The sequence below is a fragment of the Thalassophryne amazonica genome, chromosome 2, assembly GCF_902500255.1.
Source record: "Thalassophryne amazonica chromosome 2, fThaAma1.1, whole genome shotgun sequence".
In the NCBI taxonomy this organism is placed as follows: Eukaryota; Metazoa; Chordata; class Actinopteri; order Batrachoidiformes; family Batrachoididae; genus Thalassophryne; species Thalassophryne amazonica.
In genome coordinates, this window is record NC_047104.1 from 156,961,689 (window position 1) to 156,982,060 (window position 20,372).

At 41.7% G+C, this 20,372-nt stretch overlaps 1 protein-coding gene and 1 long non-coding RNA gene across 9 annotated transcripts in view; one reads left to right on the forward strand and one right to left on the reverse strand.

Annotated features, from left to right (window-relative positions):
* Positions 1–20,372, forward strand: part of neo1a (neogenin 1a) — a 189,956-nt gene that overhangs the window by 162,175 nt on the left and 7,409 nt on the right. For 5 of the 8 annotated variants that reach the window (XM_034159883.1, XM_034159902.1, XM_034159898.1 and 2 more), the window contains exons 18-24: positions 4,761–4,955; positions 8,803–8,835; positions 9,088–9,153; positions 14,591–14,729; positions 15,264–15,511; positions 15,830–15,922; positions 16,164–16,334. In XM_034159883.1, the coding sequence (XP_034015774.1) occupies positions 4,761–4,955; positions 8,803–8,835; positions 9,088–9,153; positions 14,591–14,729; positions 15,264–15,511; positions 15,830–15,922; positions 16,164–16,334 (945 nt within the window). The remainder of the gene's footprint in view (positions 1–4,760; positions 4,956–8,802; positions 8,836–9,087; positions 9,154–14,590; positions 14,730–15,263; positions 15,512–15,829; positions 15,923–16,163; positions 16,335–20,372) is intronic. The other 3 variants (XM_034159925.1, XM_034159890.1, XM_034159933.1) reach the window with 3 other exon arrangements.
* On the reverse strand, positions 10,215–18,731 carry LOC117501127. Its single transcript, XR_004557939.1, has 3 exons — positions 18,644–18,731; positions 13,168–13,172; positions 10,215–10,225 (listed from the first exon to the last, which is right to left on the reverse strand). It is a non-coding gene; the product is annotated as an uncharacterized LOC117501127 (long non-coding RNA).

The window sequence follows — 20,372 nt, forward strand, 5'->3', positions numbered from 1 at the left end:
CTTTTGAACAAACCGACTGGCCACTTGAATTTTCAATAAGCGGCCAGGTAGGGGTCAATTGAAGAATTACACAGGGGTCAAAATTAAAAATACTCAAATCATTTTGAAAACTACACGACTTTATTTGTCTGATCATATAGATTCCAAAAAGGTGTAGTTTGACGGTGTTTGAAGGTGTAGTTAGACTATCTATGACTGAATAGATCTGCGCCTTGGGGCAACTGTTTGTTGTGATTTGGCGCTATATAAAAAAAAATTTGAAAAAAAAATTGAATTGAATGATCAGGAGTTATGGGGTAAAAACAGCAAGAATGGTGACAAAGGTCAGTGTCAGTTTGTACATGGGTCAAAAGTTAAAGTTTCTCCAATTTTGGTAAAAAGTGATGCAAATTATTGGTTGAGCTAATAGGATTAATAAATGGAATAGTTTTGATTGTGTTGAATGTTTGGTCTCCAAAATAAAGGTCAAACAATGTCAACGTCCATTGGATTATCTGACATGTGACATATGTTACCCCATAACATGATAACTAAGCATGATACATGGTCCAAACTATTCCTTTTTAAAACCCTATTAACCCAACCAATAATTTGCATCACTTTTTACTAAAATTGAAGGAACTTTAACTTTTGACCCCTGCACAAACTGACACTCACATTTGTCGCCATTTTTGCTGTTTTTACCCCATAACTCCTGATCATTCATAGATAGTCCAAACTTCTCCTTTTTGGAATCTTTACGATCAGACAACTAATGTGGTGTAGCTTTCAATATGATTTGAGCATTTTCAATTTTGACCCCTGTGTAATTCTTCAATTGACCCCTACCTGGCTGCCTATTGAAAACTCAAGTGGCCAGTCGGTTTGTTCAAAAGAGTAATATCTAAGGAGTATTTGTGCCAACTTTGGTGCTTGTATCACCATTTGCACAATTTTGCTCTAAATATGCTTTTAGCTGCTGCACTAAACATTTTGAATCATTATTTGCGTTTTTGTAATCAGTCCTGTGTTTGTGTCTGTCTGTGAACAAAATAACTAAAAAAAAAAAAGAGTATTTCAAGATGATTAACTTCCAGACATGATCGAACATACCGATAGTTTGAGATACCGTGGCGTATTTCCTTACAAATGGACAAAATTAGGGATGTCCCGATCAGGTTTTTTTTTTTGGCCCCGATCCAATTCCGAGTCATCTGATTTTGAGTATCTGCCGATACAGAGTCCCAATCTGATACTTTAAAAAACTGAACAATGAACAAATGCTAAATATATAATATTTTCATTTTAATCACCTTATTTTATTGTTTATCACTTCTCCTTGAGGTAGCTTGAACAATCAAGTAATAATCTACCAGACTTAAAAAAAGTCTCAAGAAATTATCTAATCTGAAATAGCAGGTGGTTTTAATTTACAGATGAAAGGTTTCTAAAGAACCATTTATTTATTTAACTAATTTAATTACGTGTTCTAAACTTTTTTAAACAGTAATCAGAAATTTTGAGGTAACAGCAAAGAACATTTCCAAGGGTTTTTCTTCAGAAAACTGTTCTATAAATGAGAAGATCAGTGGTTTCTGCAGCGATCTGTTTTGTACAGATCAGTGGTTTCTGCCACTAGTCTTCCATGTTTTGGCCCAACGCATCGTTCCTATTGGACAGCGTGAAGCTACGTCACAGTTCAGAGCGTCGAAAGTTGGATTGAACTTGTTTTTTCTTTTGTTCAATTAAAAAAAAAAGATTGGGTTGAACTTTGACTGCGTCAGCCTGCCGACAAGCGGCAATGCGCGCTTCCGTCAGAAGCGTCGCTTTAGCTCAGCTTTTGACGCAACGCTGATGCCTCTAAAAAGCAACACATCTCATTGAAAATAATGCTTTTTGCACCGTTTCTTGATGCCTCTGACGCTTCCGACGCGTGAAAGGCCCATTAATCTGCAATAATGAGCCTGAAATAGGGCTGATCAAAATAATGAGGATAAGATCTGTATTGGATTCCTGATCAGGATGCAACATCTGATTTTGATCAAGTCTGAAACCACGTGATCGGGCCCGATTTCTGATCACGTGATCGGATCGAGACATCCCTAGACAAAATCCGTTATGTGTTGTGTATGTAACAGTTTAGTTGCTCTCAGGTCTACGGGGAATCCCCAGCACCAATTAGGCTTCCGTATTTCCTCGATTAAACATCTGACCTTGAAAAGGACCTGCCTCGTTTAATGGCGGGGTCAAAACCTCATCTGAAAAAAATCAAAGCCTGCCTAAAATAAGCGCCAGACATTATGTGCATTACAAAGATTACATTTGGTTGAGTCACTCTTTTTTTCCAAGTCCGCTGCAGAGTGGTACCTTAAAATCCTAAAGCCAGATTTACGCTTGTCAAACTGTGTAACTCCGTGGCCATGTAATGACACTGACATGCGTGTGACCCTTTTAAAGTTCTCTGTCATGTTGGTGGGCATCTTAATAGAAGCAGAGAGCTGAGACATGCAGCACCTACGTGCACCACCATTCTTATCACAGGAACAGCTTTTTCTGGATTAATTTGTCCCTCAATGAGTTCCACTTTTTTATGCAGTCATCAACCTCCAAACCTGTTGTTATGGTACGTGCAGTTTCCCTCCGTGAATTGCAAGTCATTTGAGCGTCTTTGTAGTTTTCGGACTCCGTGTTGTAAAGTTGGTCATATTTGAGGATTTTTGATCCACGATTGTATTTGATCCATGATCGAAATGTAATCAGCGGGTGCACTGCAAAAACTTTTAACCGGAAAAGTGACCAATCACAGCCTTTGCGGTGTCTGTTGTTTGGCAGGTGCAGGTCTGGGTACAGAGAGGCTTCACAGCCCCGCAGAGGGCTCTGATCTAAAGTGGTTTGGTTCGTCACACCCAGGGTTATGTGTGAAACTTAACACCATATTACAGTGCAGGCAGCAAATGGTAAATGGGCTGCATTTACATCGCGCTTTTCCATCTGCATCAGATGCTCAAAGCGCTTTACAATAATGCCTCACATTAACCCCAATGTGATGCAATACAAGGTGCTCACTGCACACCGGGAGCAACTAGGGGTTTAAGGACCTTGCCCAAGGGCCGTAGTGATTTTTACAGTCAGGTTGGGATTTGAACTGAGGATCATCTGGTCTCAAGCCCAACGCTTAACCACTAGACCATCACCTCCCCTACAGTGCAGGCAGCAAGCAACATTTTGTTAATAATTTCCGGCCTTGAAATACGCTCTGCCTCGTTTAGGCGCCGGGTCTGAGCACGGTTTGAAAACATAAACAGCCGATGTCTTAATCAAGGAAATATGGTAAACAAAAACATGGTGCAAAATACATATTTTCTGCTGTATCTTTGCAACCATTAGGACTAGAGAGATGAGCTAAAGTTTATATTGATCAGCAAAATAATTGTGAGCGATTGGTATAATTGGTTTTATGATGAAATCACAAGGAAGTCATGTTTGTTCAGAGCATGCAGGGTTTTCATCAGCCTTTCATTTGTTTTGAAACTGTTGATGACGTGATGAGGTCTCGTTCAGTACAAAACACAAATGTCTTCATTTTGATATGAACTCAGTCTGCGAGGCTTTCAACATGTTCTGAACACTGTTTTGAGATAGCCATTAGTAATTTAAATATATATATAGATAGATAGATAGATAGATAGATAGTAGAGCCTGACCGATATGGATGTTTGAGGCCAGTGCGATAACGATATTTGGATGAAAAAAATGCCGATAATTGATAAATCGGCTGATTAGCCGATAAATCAGCCGATCAGCTAAATGTTTCAATCTCTTAGCAGTAAACAAAAGTTTTTCATGCTAGAAATAAGGTCTACACAACGTGGGCTTAATAAAAAGCGTGACCGACGCAATGAAGCACATTTGACACATTACTACATAAACTGAGTTAATCAAACTGAAATGAACTGAAACGGGAGAAATGTGGGGTGAATGTAATGACAAAGTTATTACAAACAACATCCTTATAAACTTACTTGTATGCTTTTGTCAGCCGATCAGTGCAGTGTGACGGCGAACTACGGGGGCCAGTGATGAACACATTTAAGCAGGGGTGTAAGCAGCTCTCAGTTGAATGGAGTCAGAGCTCCATCTACTGGACAAACGGTGCAAGTACATTTTACATTTCCGACACAAACATTATTTCACTAACTGTTCTGTTTATGAGAAATTATCGGCATTCTATCAGCAGAATTTCGGCCGATAGTGAGTACTTTGAAAAGGGCTTATATCGGCCGATAACATCGGCCGGCCGATATATCGGTCGGGCTCTAATAGATAGATAGATAGATGAAAAGTTTTCAGGTGGGAGACACCCTGATGGAGTGTGTAATTTAAAAAGTAAAATCAAAACATTATAAAAAATATTACATTTAAAATGTTTGTTTTGGAATTGATGTGGTGCTTCAAAATTTAAATTAGGTGAGTTAGTCTTTATTGTTTTTGAGTTATTGTACACAGACACTGGCTGGAATGGACTAACTAACCCACTGACTCATATTTCTGCTGTCCAAGTCCTACAGTCTGACTAGTGTGTTTGTCTCGTACATTTGCAGACATTTTTGCAGTGGCTGCATCTCCTCACTGTACTACCAGCTTAAAAAGATGTAGTTCAGTCACTTAGAAGACTCTACGAAGCCTTTAGATACTTAAGCAGGTGGACTAGCAGGATGAAGCTGTTCAGCTCTTAAGTTTTAAAGACACTCTGTCTGTCTCTTTGACCCTCCCTATCTCAGGATATGTCATCTACTACAGCACTGACGTAAATGCCGAGGTCCATGACTGGGTTATTGAACCAGTGGTTGGTAACCGTCTGACCCACCAGATCCAAGAACTAACTCTGGACACCACCTACTATTTCAAGATCCAGGCGCGAAACTCCAAAGGCATGGGCCCGATGTCTGATGCCGTCCAGTTCCGCACGCCCAAGAGTAAGTTAACAGTGAGATATGGCTGCACATTGGAGCAGTGACATCGTGATGTGAACATCCACAGTAGTCGGCCCACAGGATGTGCAGTGTGTCAAGTAAGGCAAATGATGATCAAATACATCACCATACAAAGCGTTAGGTTGATTTTTTTTTTTTTTTTTAATTAAAAAGTTGGAAGGTTCGCATCTTGTATGATCTACAAGAGTTGTCTGTCTGACACAACATACTTTACTCTGATTTAAGGGTACTTTCTACACAGAGTTCACTGTTAGTGAGTGACGTGTAGGCAGTCCATGTCAAGTTAAACTGTCACAAACTTCCCGTGCTCGTCTGTGCTTTCCCAAAGTAAACGCTAGGGACGGAGGTCCTGGAATCGTGACCTTGAGTGCCAACTGTCCTACAAACCTGACATCAAATGTCTGATATTGTAGCCTATTTCACAGAGTTGCCTCTTAGCAGAATGCTGTAAGATGATGTAACTTCCCATTTGTCAGCAGTGCGGTTTGTTCCGGACTTTTATTGTGAACAGTCAAAAAGGAAGTTTCAACTGTCACACTGTCCTGATAAGCTGGAGACACCTTATTTAGCACAAGGATCATACTGCCACAGGAATTTGGACTTTATACATGGTTTAAAATGAAGACTTAGACATATAATAATACATCAATAAGATGTGTAACAACTTGTACTTTGACACAAAAACATATTACAAACAAAACTCAGTCACTCCATGTCTATGTCAGAGTGTTTTAGGTTTGAGAGAGTGAACAGTTTTTACCTCACCATTATAGGAGCTGTAGGTATCTCATTGTGGAATCTCCTGTTGACCTTATCTTTCCGTTCATTTTGGCATTTTATGTGAGGTCTGTCCAAGCGGTAAGCTTCAGTGGTGTCAGATGAGGCACACCTCTGCTCCCCTCCACAGCATGTCTTTTTCCTGGTTCTCTCCCTCAGCCCCAACCAGTCCCAGCAGAAGACTGCCCCTCCCTGAGCCTGGTTCTGCTGGAGGTTTCTTCCTGTTAAAATGGAGTTTTTCCTTCCCACTGTAGCCAAGTGCTTGCTCACAGGGGGTCGTTTTGACCGTTGGGGTTTTTACGTAATTATTGTATGGCCTTGCCTTACAATATAAAGCACCTTGGGGCAACTGTTTGTTGTGATTTGGCGCTATATAAATAAAATTGATTGAATTGATTGACCTGCGAGAAGAAAAAAATTGCACTTCCTTGACTGGCCACTTGAGGCTGGCTTCAAAAGTGAGCAGGTTGAAGTTGCAGGGTTTGTGCAGTATGCATACAGTCTGTGAGTCTGTCTCCAACGCCTACTGAAACAACTGCACTGTGCAGTGCCCTCTAGTGGATGTATTGCTTCATGTCCATGCATGTGACAGTTATACAACTTTAGATACACAAACAGAATTACATCAGTAAATGAACCTTAAATGAGCCTGTGGACAGTCAGAGTAGATCATCAGAGTAGGACTCCAAATCACAACACAGCAGAACTTTTGGGACAGTGAGGATTCAAAGAGAATCTGTTAAATTAAAGTGTGTGTGTGTGTGTGTGTGTGTGTGTGTGTGTGTGTGTGTGTGTGTGTGTGTGTGTGTGTGTGTGTGTGTGTGTGTGTGTGTGTGTGTGTGTGTGTGTGCAGCACTGACGGTGGTGCTGTAAGATGGAGCTGATTCAGACCTCCTTCAGTGGTTGGATGATTCTAAATTACAAACTGTGATCAGCAGATCAGCAGATTATTGATTTTGTTAAGGCTGCAGGCATTCAAGACAAGTTGAGGGACCTCCAACAAGTCGATGGACACACAGCTGATACTCGTGTACTGTGAGGTCAGAGTTTCAGACTTGTTCACCGGTTCAGGGATGTGAGCTGGGTGGTGGTGCTTTTCTTGGTGAAGGCAGGTTCATTGACCTCGGCTTTGTGGACAATGCTGTGATCTTTGCTGAATCAATGGATCCTCTGATTGCAACACTTGAGAAGCTGAGTGAGGAATCAGAGTGTCTGGGTTTGTGGTTGTCCTGGATCAAGACTAAGATCCATGCTTTCTTGGTCTCAGTCATCAGAAGTGTATCTGTGTATGGTGAACATGTTGAACTGACTAGTGTCAGCTGTCTGGGTACTCAGTCTTTGAGACCGAGAGGCGCCTGGGAAGAGCTGATGGAGTCATGAGGTGGTTGGTCACAGGTGTTCGGTGATGCCGATGTCTTTGCATTTGTCTTTGAATGAATGTCCAAGTCTTTAGGGTCCTGGCGCTACCTGTCTTTCTATGTGGTTGTGAGACGTGGATGCTAACTAGTGATCTGAGGTGACGACTGGATGTCTTTGGTACTAGGTCTCTTCAGCGGATCCTTGACGTTGGATCCTCAGTCAGACTCACATGAGGAGTTCCTCTTGCATTGTGTGGGAGAGTCCAACTACTGTGGTCTGTTTCTCTGAGAGAGGTCCAGCATGCAGGTACCTCAGTAATAAGGACCGCAGCGGCTGGACAAGGCCAAGGAGGAGCCCCTCCCTCACCTGGCTGCAGCAGATAGGTGGTTACCGCCGAGAGGTGGGGGCGGACCTGTTGTCTGCCTGATTGGTTGCCATCCAGAACCTGTGGTGGTTCCATGGTGTGCTGGATGTGAGGATGGGTGGCACCAGTATGTCCTTCCAGATGTGACCCTGCAGGCGTTCAGGGACAGTTTTGCTCACGGTGGTACGTTTAAGAACACGTCCAGGTGATGTGGTTCAGTGTCTTGTTTGTTGGGGCGTCCAGCGTTTGTCCTCAGATGTTTTGTTCTTGATGTGGATCATTTCACAGTAATTTTATCATTTTCCTTTACAGGAAAATGATGAAATTTAGTTTATTTTGACCTAATCATCAATTAATATTGATGTAAGGAATATATATTCCACAGCTAAACAGTACACTAATACGAGTTAATACCATAATAATAATAATAATAATATTAGTAAAACCATAACAGCACTGACAAAAACTTGGACAAACACTTGCCATGCATGAGCTGCATGCTTTAGTGTGCATTTTTGTTGCTTTTTTCAACACAGACTGTATGTCGATAAAGCTAATAGCACAGTAACATCACTAATTCACATTAAACCTACCGGTCAAAATATCTGAGAAGCCAGTTTAAACTGATCAGACTCTCCTGGCTGCTCATTTTAAACTTCCCTCCAATGTCAAGGACAGTGAGAGCCACCTGTTGGCCAAGTGAGGATCTGAAGGAGGCATTCGTCTTTCAACAGAGGACTACCAGTGGGTTGGTAACAGCACTGACACGAGACCTTTTTTCCAATGGGAAAAAACACTTCATAGGGGGAATTCTGCACTTATTCAGAAGTGTTTTTTTTTTTTCCATTGTAAAAAAGGTCTCGTGTCAGTGCTGTTACCAAACCACTGGTAGTCCTTCATAGGGGGAATTCTGCACTTAGTGCAGAGGCATGTGAATCAACATCATTATTCAACTCAAAAGTGATAGTTGTCTTTACAAAATTTCTAACATTTTGTAAAGACAACTACCAAATAGAACTCAACTTAATTTTCAACCGAGACTCTCTGGGACATCATCACTTTTCAGTCAACTTTATTTCAGTTCATCATATTATGATGTCTTAATCATGGAGAGGCGTCTTTATGAGTCCGTCACTGTGAAATGACCCGTGTCCGCTGCATTCTGTCGGTGGTGGGTTCTCTCGTTCTCTCGCTCTGTCTCGTTGTCGTTCTCCTGGATTTGATCCTTTTTTCCTCCTTAATGTCTCTTCTGTCTTCTGCAGTGCTTTCAGCTAACCTGTTTTTGCTTTTTATTGTCTCTCCCTTCTTGCTCTCCTTTGGACTGTTAAGCCGAGTCCTCTGACAAAATGGCTAATGACCAAGGTAAACTCCCCCCCCCCACCCCCCGCACACTGCTGACGCTGCATTTCCTTTACATCTCCCTGAAAAATTACCATCTTCTGCGCTGATGTCAGTTTGATCTTCTTATTATGCAAAATCTGGTTTTGCTTCTAAAAATGTTCTGATATAGTGGAAATGTTACAGTTGAGGGTTATAGAATCAGTTATGGAGTGTCAGTGATTTTGTGTGTGTCTGGTATTTTGACATTCGATCGTATTTTGTGTCCACCATCAGCCTCAAATCTGCCTATGAAGCCTGGAAGCAACCAGTCTCCTCCAGACAGCTATGGTCCTGCACTTGGTGAGACTCACGTTCACGTCACAGTGTCTTACTATGAAATATGTTGGAAGCTTCATGTTAAATGTCCCCAAAGTGTGACATAAGTCTGTGACATAAGTGATGGAAAACTCTGACTGTGTCCCAATTGAGGAGCCGCATCCTTCTAAGGCTGCTTTTGTCGGCTGCATACATCCTCGCAGTGCGATTAGGTCATTTCACATGCTTCTTGGAATGTGACCCGACGAAAGCAGCTTTCATTTCCCTGAAAATAAAGGATACAAGTGTATCCTAAGAGACACAGCTTGATTTATTTATTTAAAGGCACATAAGTTCTAAAAAAAAAAAGTGGGCTCAGCATGTCCTATAGAGAAATAAATCTGTAAGTAAAATAGTAAAAATGGTAAATGGACTGCATTGATATACAACCCCTGGCAAAAATTATGGAATCACCGGCCTCGGAGGATGTTCATTCAGTTGTTTAATTTTGTAGAAAAAAGCAGATCACAGACATGACACAAAACTAAAGTCATTTCAAATGGCAACTTTCTGGCTTTAAGAAACACTATAAGAAATCAAGAAAAAAGATTGTGGCAGTCAGTAACGGTTACTTTTTAGACCAAGCAGAGGAAAAAAATATGGAATCACTCAATTCTGAGGAAAAAATTATGGAATCACCCTGTAAATTTTCATCCCCCAAATTAACACCTGCATCAAATCAGATCTGCTCGTTGACATTGACCCTATGTGTCTTTTTGCAAGGAATGTTTTTGCAGTTTTTGCTCTATGGCAAGATGCATTATCATCTTGAAAAATATCATCCCCAAACATCCTTTCAATTGTCCAAAATATCAACATAAACTTGTGCATTTATTGATGATGTAATGACAGCCATCTCCCCAGTGCCTTTACCTGACATACAGCCCCATATCATCAATGACTGTGGAAATTTACATGTTCTCTTCAGGCAGTCATCTTTATAAATCTCATTGTAACGGCACCAAACAAAAGTTCTAGCATCATCACCTTGCCCAATGCAGATTCGAGATTCATCACTGAATATGACTTTCATCCAGTCATCCACAGTCCACAATTGCTTTTCATTAGCCCATTGTAACCTTGTTTTTTTCTGTTTAGGTGTTAATGATGCCTTTCGTTTAGCTTTTCTGTATGTAAATCCCATTTCCTTTAGGCGGTTTCTTACAGTTCGGTCATAGACGTTGACTCCAGTTTCCTCCCATTCGTTCCTCATTTGTTTTGTTGTACATTTTTCGATTTTTGAGACATATTGCTTTAAGTTTTCTGTCTTGACGCTTTGATGTCTTCCTTGGTCTACCAGTATGTTTGCCTTTAACAACCTTCTCATGTTGTTTGTATTTGGTCCAGAGTTTAGACACAGCTGACTGTGAACAACCAACATCTTTTGCAACATTGCGTGATGATTTACTCTCTTTTAAGAGTTTGATAATCCTCTCCTTTGTTTCAATTGACATCTCTCGTGTTGGAGCCATGATTCATGTCAGTCCACTTGGTGCAACAGCTCTCCAAGGTGTGATCACTCCTTTTTAGATGCAGACTAACGAGCAGATCTGATATGATGCAGGTGTTAGTTTTGGGGATGAAAATTTACAGGGTGATTCCATAATTTTTTCCTCAGAATTGAGTGATTCCATATTTTTTTTCCTCTGCTTGGTCTAAAAAAGTAACCGTTACTGACTGCCACAATCTTTTTTTTCTTGATTTCTTATAGTGTTTCTTAAAGCCAGAAAGTTGCCATTTGAAATGACTTTAGTTTTGTGTCATGTCTGTGATCTGCTTTTTTTCTACAAAATTAAACAACTGAATGAACATCCTCCGAGGCTGGTGATTCCATAATTTTTGCCAGGGGTTGTAGTAAAAAAAAGTAGAAAAGGCGGTGTTCACAATAATAGTAGTGTGGCATTCAGTCAGTGAGTTTGTCAGTTTTGTGGAACAAACAGGTGTGAATCAGGTGTCCCCTATTTAAGGATGAAGCCAGCACCTGTTGAACCTGCTTTTCTCTTTGAAAGCCTGAGGAAAATGGGACGTTCAAGACATTGTTCAGAAGAACAGCGTAGTTTGATTAAAACGTTGATTGGAGAGGGGAAAACTTATACGCAGGTGCAAAAAATTATAGACTGTGGCAGTCAGTAACGGTTGCTTTTTTAGACCAAGCAGAGGAAAAAAATATGGAATCACTCAATTCTGAGGAATAAATTATGGAATCACCCTGTAAATTTTCATCCCCAAAACTAACACCTGCATCAAATCAGATCTGCTCCTTAGTCTGCATCTAAAAAGGAGTGATCACACCTTGGAGAGCTGTTGCACCAAGTGGACTGACATGAATCATGGCTCCAACACGAGAGATGTCAATTGAAACAAAGGAGAGGATTATCAAACTCTTAAAAGAGGGTAAATCATCACGCAGTGTTGCAAAAGATGTTGGTTGTTCAGTCAGCTGTGTCTAAACTCTGGACCAAATACAAACAACATGGGAAGGTTGTTAAAGGCAAACATACTGGTAGACCAAGGAAGACATCAAAGCGTCAAGACAGAAAACTTAAAGCAGTATGTCTTAAAAATCGAAAATGCACAACAAAACAAATGAGGAACGAATGGGAGGAAACTGGAGTCAACGTCTGTCACCGAACTGTAAGAAACCGCCTAAAGGAAATGGGATTTACATACAGAAAAGCTAAACGAAAGCCATCATTAACACCTACACAGAAAAAAACAAGGTTACAATGGGCTAAGGAAAAGCAATCGTGGACTGTGGATGACTGGATGAAAGTCATATTCAGTGATGAATCTTGAATCTGCAATGGGCATGATGATGCTGGAACTTTTGTTTGGTGCCGTTCCAATGAGATTTGTAAAGATGACTGCCTGAAGAGAACATGTAAATTTCCACAGTCATTGATGATATGGGGCTGCATGTCAGGTAAAGGCACTGGGGAGATGGCTGTCATTACATCATCAATAAATGCACAAGTTTACGTTGATATTTTGGACAATTGAAAGGATGTTTGGGGATGATGAAATCATTTTTCAAGATGATAATGCATCTTGCCATAGAGCAAAAACTGTGAAAACATTCCTTGCAAAATGACACATAGGATCAATGTCATGGCATAGGGTCAATGTCAACGAGTAGATGTGATTTGATGCAGGTGTTAGTTTTGGGCATGAAAATTTACAGGGTGATTCCATAATTTTTTCCTCAGAATTGAGTGATTCCATATTTTTTTCCTCTGCTTGGTCTAAAAAAGTAAACGTTACTGACTGCCACAATCTTTTTTCTTGATTTCTTATAGTGTTTCTTAAAGCCAGAAAGTTGCCATTTGAAATGACTTTAGTTTTGTGTCATGTCTGTGATCTGCTTTTTTTCTACAAAATTAAACAACTGAATGAACATCCTCTGAGGCCGGTGATTCCATAATTTTTGCCAGGGGTTGTAGATATAGCTGCACCAGACACTCAAAACGCTTTACAATAATGCATCACATTCACCCCAATGTCAGGTAAAGTATAAAGTGGGCAGCACGGTGGATTAGTGGATAGCACTCACAGCAATAATATCATGGGATCGACTCCCACCTGTGGCCTTTGTGTGTGGAGTTTGCCTGTTCTCCTCGTGTTTGTGCGGGTTCCCTCTAGGTGCTCCGGCTTCCTCCCACATCCAGAGACATGCAGGTTAGGTGGACTGGAAACTTTAAATTGTCCAGGTATCCCTTGAAAAAAGAGATCTCGATCTCAATGGGACTAACCTGGTTAAATAACTACAACCCCAATTCCAATGAAGTTGAGACGTTGTGTAAAATGTAACTAAAAACAGAATACAATGATTTTCAAATCCTCTTCAACCTATTTTCAATTGAATACACCACAAAGACAAGATATTTAATGTTCAAACTGATAAACTTTATTGTTTTTGTGAAATATTTGCTCATTTTGAAATGGATGCCTGCAACAAGTTTCAAAAAAGCTGGGACAGTGGTATGTTTACCACTGTGTTACATCACCTTTCCTTCTAACAACACTCAATAAGCGTTTGGGAACTGAGAACACTAATTGTTGAAGCTTTTTTGGTGGAATTCTTTCCCATTCTTGCTTGATGTACGACTTCAGTTGTTGTCCGTTGTCGTATTTTGCGCTTCATAATGCGCCACACATTTTCAGTGGGCAACAGGTCTGGACTGCAGGCAGGCCAGTCTAGTACCCGCACTCTTTTACTACGAAGCCACGCTGTTGTAACATGTGCAGAATGTGGCTTGGCATTGTCTTGCTGAAATAAGCAGGGACGTCCCTGAAAAAGACATTGCTTGGATGGCAGCATGTGTTGCTCCAAAACCTGGATGTACCTTTCAGCATTGATGGTGCCATCACAGATGTGTAAGTTGCCCATGTCATGGGCACTAACACACCCCCATACCATCACAGATGCTGGCTTTTGAACTTTGCACTGGTTACAATCTGGATGTTCTTTTTCCTCTTTTGTCCAAAGGACACGATGTCCATGATTTCCAAAAACAGTTTGAATTGTTTGGCTTTCACTTTGCATGGTGGAGTTTTAACTTGCACTTGTAGATGTAGCGACGAACTGTGGTAACTGACAATGGTTTTCTGAAGTCCACGCGGTAAGATCCTTTACACAATGATGTCCGTTTTCAATGCAGTGCCGTCTGAGGGATCGAAGGTCACGGGCATTCAATGTTGGTTTGCAGCCTTGCCGCTTACGTGCAGAAAGTTCTCCAGATTCTCTGAATCTTCTGATTTTATTATGGACTGTAGATGATGGAATCCCTAAATTCCTTACAGTTGAATGTTGAGAAACATTGTTCTTAAAGTGTTGGACTATTTTTTCATGCAGTTGTTCACAAAGTGGTGATCCTCACCTCATCTTTGCTTGTGAATGGCTGAGCCTTTTGGAGATGCTCCTTTCATACCCAATCATGACACTCACCTGTTTCCAATTAACCTGTTCACCTGTGGAATGTTCCAAACAGGTGTTCTTTGAGCATTCATCGACTTTCCCAGTCTTTTGTTTCTCCTGTCCCAACTTTTTTGAAATGTGTTGCAGGCATCCATTTCAAAATGAGCAAATATTTGCACAAAAACAATAAAGTTTATTAGTTTGAACATTAAATATCTTGTCTTTGTGGTGTATTCAATTGAATATAGGTTGAAGAGGATTTGCAAATCATTGTATTCTGTTTTTAGTTACATTTTACACAATGTCCCAACGGTTTTATTTATCAGCTTTCAGAAAAGATGATTTATGGTCTCTTTTATGGTTAAATCTTTAACAGTTTTTTTGTTTTGTACAAAAACTTGACAAGCCTTCCCCCACCCCCCTTTAATTGGCAGCACCTTTTGGCTTCTGTGTCCGTCAGTGACTCACTGGTTTCTTTAATGAACTTTGTTTGCTTCCTCTCATTAGGTAAACCCGGGATAACAGGCAGCAGTGAAAATCATATCTTGATCATTGTCATTATCATCTCAGTGGGAGCCTTCACCATCATCGTGGTGGTGGTGGGGGCGTTCCTGTGCACACGGCGCACCACATCCCACCAGAAGAAGTAAGCAAAGCCGCTCTTGGACCTGTTTTAGTCTTCCTTATGCTTGTGGGTTCCCCTTTCTGTCCATCTTGCTTATTTTTGGTCCTTATGTTAAGTAACAGTGCAGGCTGTGGTGTACACCTATGCTGCACTGAGTTCCTGTCTGTTGTTAAACATCCCCAGAAAATGCTGTGAAGTGAATTCCACATACAGGAAAAAAAAAAGGTGCTACTTACAATCCAATGTGATTTATGTGCTGGGAAAATATGGTAACCAAATTCAGGCAGAAGAACATCCTTGGAACTCTGCAAACCTCAGGATAGCTGTGGCCTTTTATTTTGTGATGAAATGGACATCATTGATTGCATTAATCTTACTGTGATTGTTACTAAACTGCTTCACGTGCACATCAGGAGCCACATTGTCCTGATGAACTCTGGCTGCCTCCAGCTCTTTGTACTGTAACATGCTGTAGCGTGGTGGCGTGGTGCGTGACTTTTTATCTTTTCTAAGAAGTTGTTCTTTTCACCGTTGCTCTGTGATCTCTGCCCAAAGGAAGCGGGCTGCCTCCAAGTCCTCCAACGGCTCCCACAAATACAAAGGAACCTCCAAAGACCTGAAGCCGCCTGACCTGTGGATCCACCACGAGAGGCTGGAGCTGAAGCCTTTGGATAAATCTCCAGAGCCGAACCCGGTTATGACAGAAACACCCATCCCCCGCACCTCACAGGACATCACGCCGGCGGACGGCGGCCTGGACAGCAGCAACCCGCACCTGCAGCAGAGACGCAACTCGTACCGTGGTCAGTGCACTTATCACTTAAATGCATAAAATATTTAAGTGATAATCAGAAGGTACATTAAAGGGGAGAGAACAGCCGCTTGTCTTCCTGTTCTCTGTGATTATCATGCAAAACATTTCATGCTTTTCATTCCCGATGCTCATTACCTGTCACAGTAACTCCACCGTGGGCAGGAGTGTTAAAATGACCTTTACAAGCCCTTTGGTCAGCATTCACACCTACAAACCTCAGTTATTCACTTTCTGACCGTCTTTCACAAAAGCAGAAGAGTCAAATAGCCGCTCATTCTGATTGGCTGGTTTCCACCGTACCTTTTAGGCCACGAATCAGAGGACAGCATGTCGACACTAGCAGGCCGACGAGGGATGAGGCCTAAAATGATGATGCCTTTCGACGCACAGCCGCCTCAGCGTAAGTGTGTGAGAGTGTGTGAGTCAGTTTGCTCTGACAGTCACAATCCACTGAACAAAAGTCTCCATAAACTGTAGTCGTTCCTGTACAAATGTTGGTTTAACAGTTAGCAGTTGTTAGCAGAAGCCAGGTCATGCACAGAATGTTTGTCATCACACCCTTCATCATTCTTAGTTTTGTTTTAAACATCTCATCCTGTCTGTGTGCGTGTGTGTGTATCCGTGTCCGTTTCCATTCACAGCTGTGATTAGCGCTCACCCCATCCATTCCCTCGATAACCATCATCACCATTTTCACACGAGCAGCCTGGCGTCACCGACACGCAGCTACTTCTACCATCAGGGCAGCGGGAACCCGCGCCCACACGCCTGCACCACCCCCATCTCCCATCTAGACAGGGTGGATTCTACAGGTGAGACACTGTCACCTACTGGATGCCAGAAGAGTATTACAGGACTGGGTAGTCAATGGCAGAAAAGGCTGCATTCACATCACAGGCTGAAGTGTTTTTTTCCCCTCAGATGATACATTTCTGTTCTTTGAAAACAAACCCAAACAGTTTTGGTGTTATTTCAGATTTGGTCTGAGGTTTGAGTGCAGTATATAGAATGAACCGAAATCTTACTGGAAACCATTTTCTGAACCTTTACACTGAACAAATAAAACACTTTTCCTACAGTTTTACTTGAACTCTTCTTAGGAGACATCATCATTTTGGCTGTTGTGACTTTTTATCATTTATTCAGGTGAGCCCCGTTAAGTCGTGCAAGTTGGGGTCCACAAAATCGGAACGCGAGTTATCTGAAACCGCAGGTTAATGAGGGTGACCAAAAACAACTTGCTGTATTACAATAGTTTCAACCATTTGAAGCGTGATTCCTTCCTAGACAGTGATGATTTTTCAGGCCTTCGTCAGTGTGGACGATTCTGGAGGATTCAAAGTTTTTGGATGTGGCTCTTTAGATCTTTACTGCCGGTTCCAAAGGTGTAAAACCCCGGCTTCAAAAAGTAAAAACCCTACCATGTGTCAGAGTGAGACCTCTGTGAGGGTTTGGTCGGAGTGAGACCTCTCTGTGAGCTGTGTCAGAGTGAGACCTCTGTGAGGGTTTGGTCGGAGCGAGACCTCTCTGTGAGCTGTGTCGGAGTGAGACCTCTGAGGGTTTGGTCGGAGTGAGACCTCTGTGAGGGTTTGGTCGGAGTGAGACCTCTCTGCGTGTTTTTCCTCTCTGTGTCTTGACGTGGTGCCTCCATGTTGTTTTGTTGGTGTCGTCACGGTGAGTTGCAGCAGCCTTGGAGAGCCTCTAGGTAATCACCTGTCCAACCCCTGTCTCCCTGTGCTGCCATGGCAACTTTCCCAGAGTACATAGCTCAGAATGAGGATTACAGTTTGTTCATGTAAATGGGGAATCTTCTTCACAGACTAAAGTTAATTATGGAGTTCCACAAGGTTCTGTGCTAGGACCAATTTTATTCACTTTATACATGCTTCCCTTGGGCAGTACTATTAGACGGTATTGCTTAAATTTTCATTGTTACGCAGATGATACCCAGCTTTATCTATCCATGAAGCCAGAGGATACGCACCAATTAGCTAAACTGCAGGATTGTCTTACAGACATAAAGACATGGATGACCTCTAATTTCCTGCTTTTAAACTCAGATAAAACTGAAGTTATTGTACTTGGCCCCACAAATCTTAGAAGCATGGTGTCTAACCAGATCGTTACTCTGGATGGCATTTCCCTGATCTCTAGTAATACTGTGAGAAATCTTGGAGTTATTTTTGATCAGGATATGTCATTCAAAGCGCATATTAAACAAATATGTAGGACTGCCTTTTTGCATTTACGCAATATCTCTAAAATTAGAAAGGTCTTGTCTCAGAGTGATGCTGAAAAACTAATTCATGCATTTGTTTCCTCTAGGCTGGACTATTGTAATTCGTTATTATCAGGTTGTCCTAAAAGTTCCCTAAAAAGCCTTCAGTTGGTTCAGAATGCTGCAGCTAGAGTACTGACGGGGACTAGCAGGAGAGAGCATATCTCACCCGTGTTGGCCTCCCTTCATTGGCTTCCTGTTAATGCTAGAATAGAATTTAAAATTCTTCTTCTTACTTATAAGGTTTTGAATAATCAGGTCCCATCTTATCTTAGGGACCTCATAGTACCATATCACCCCATTAGAGCGCTTCGCTCTCAGACTGCGGGCTTACTTGTAGTTCCTAGGGTTTGTAAGAGTAGAATGGGAGGCAGAGCCTTCAGCTTTCAGGCTCCTCTCCTGTGGAACCAGCTCCCAATTCAGATCAGGGAGACAGATACCCTCTCTACTTTTAAGATTAGGCTTAAAACTTTCCTTTTCGCTAAGGCTTATAGTTAGGGCTGGATCGGGTGACCCTGGACCATCCCTTGGTTATGTTGCTTTAGACGTAGACTGTGTTTCATAATTATTGTATGGCCTTGCCTTGCAGTGTGGAGCGCCTTGGGGCGGCTGTTTGTTGTGATTTGGCGCTATACAAGAAAAAAGTTGATTGATTGAGTTGATTGCTTCTACCTGTCCACCTAAAACAGGTGATCTCAGTGATTAGCTCATCCACCTGCCTGAAGAGAATTACAATCAGCTGCTTTATTAAGAAGATGGAACAAAACACAGAGGAAGGTCACATCCAAAAACCTCATAGCTGACCTGCAGCAGCTGGAGGAGGAAGAAGAAATCATCATCCACACCGATGATCCCTCCCAAAAACGGTCAAATCAAAATAGACTTTTATACAATAGTCTAAATTTTCAGGGTCCACAAATTGACCTTGAGTTAAGCTGAAAGGTGGGTTAACAAGGTTTATCTGTATTTTTAATGTTTAATTGGAGTGTCATAAAGCATTTTGTTTGTGTTGCGTTCAGGTGCTGGTATTAAATTGTGACATCAGGTTGACATTGAGCTACATGCTAATTATTTTGGGAATAGTTGTGTACCAGGTCATGGCTGATCCATGTGGACCCCCCCAGATTTCACACTCAAGTGAATTGTGGATTAATTGCAAAGTTTACATAACAATGTGAAATACAGAGTTACTTTTTATAGTGCATTGTTTTGAAAGTAATAACAATGTAAATCTTGATTCAGAGTTGCAACAAAATCAAAGTGTGAGCGGATTAAAAGCAGCTGCATGTTCAGCTGAACGATGGAGTCTGTCTCAGCTGTCCATAGGCTGCTGTTTTGTGCTTCACTTGAAGCAGCTTGGAGCTCCACACGTCAGGGTCCAAACACGGAAATAATTATTCCAAAGTATCAGGAGTTGAGGATGGAGTGTGTGCATCATGTTTTCTCTCAGAGGGAGTTTTTCTTTACCACTGTCACCTGTGTTCTTGCTCTAGGGGTCGGTAAGGTTAGACCTTACTTATGCGTTGCACCTGAAGCAGCTTTGTTGTGATTTGGAACTACGTATGTAAATAAAATCGAGTTAAATCTAATTAAATTATTTCCTCCTACTTTTTACTCTTTATTTTACTTATTGTCTGTTGTCATTTTATTGTTATTCTTTTACGTTTTACATTTTTTAATGGTGTACAGCACTTTGGTCAACTGCTGTCGTTTTATATTTTGTCGTTGTTGAGTTGAGAACCATGCCCTACTTTTCTTGGGTCAGGCTCAAAACATCTCAGTCGCCCCTCGTAGATTCAGGTTCAACTGTTCAGCTTCCCAACGTGATTACAGCCCAGCTGACTGTGAAGCCTTTTTGTCAGATTTAAACAACAGGGCATGAACATACCACTAAGGAAGCACTCTGCAGTGCATAAGGTTGCAGGTTCAAGTCCTGGTTGGGACTCGCACATGGCCTCCTGCTCACCCAACAGTAAAACAGGCATCAGTCTCATTTCAGTTGATCAGGTTTGAGGTGTCGAGGCTGACATCACTTCCTCACGTTGTTTGTTCTCACCTAAACGTACCAGTGATGCTTTAACAGTTATATACGTTTGGTACGTTGGTGTCAAACGTCCTCTTGAGAGCGATCAGTGTTTACCGCACATCGCTCCAGGTTTCCCTCGCTTCGGAGAGGGGGTGTGGCAAGCGGCAGCTCCTTCCTGATTAAAGTGAGGGGCGGAGACACTGAGAATGTTTACCCTCCTCCACCAGCCGTAAGGCCGCAAGCGGGATGTGAAATGGTGCTCTGTGTGTGCGTGGACACGTCAGTCACGCTTTCTCATGAACATGACAACTTGAATTTTTTTTTTAACCTGGTGACTGATGTTAGCTTTCTAAAAAAGTGTCTAATGTGACCCCTTGAAGCTGGAGCCAGTCAGGGTGGAGAGTTTGAGGTGATCTGTGCTGAAATCAAACTGATGCACTCACTTGTTTTCATGTAAATAAAACAGACGTGTATAAAGCAGATTAGAGATTTATGCCGCAGTAGTGTTGAAGTTCAAACAGTCGCTGACTCCCCTGGAAGAGAAGC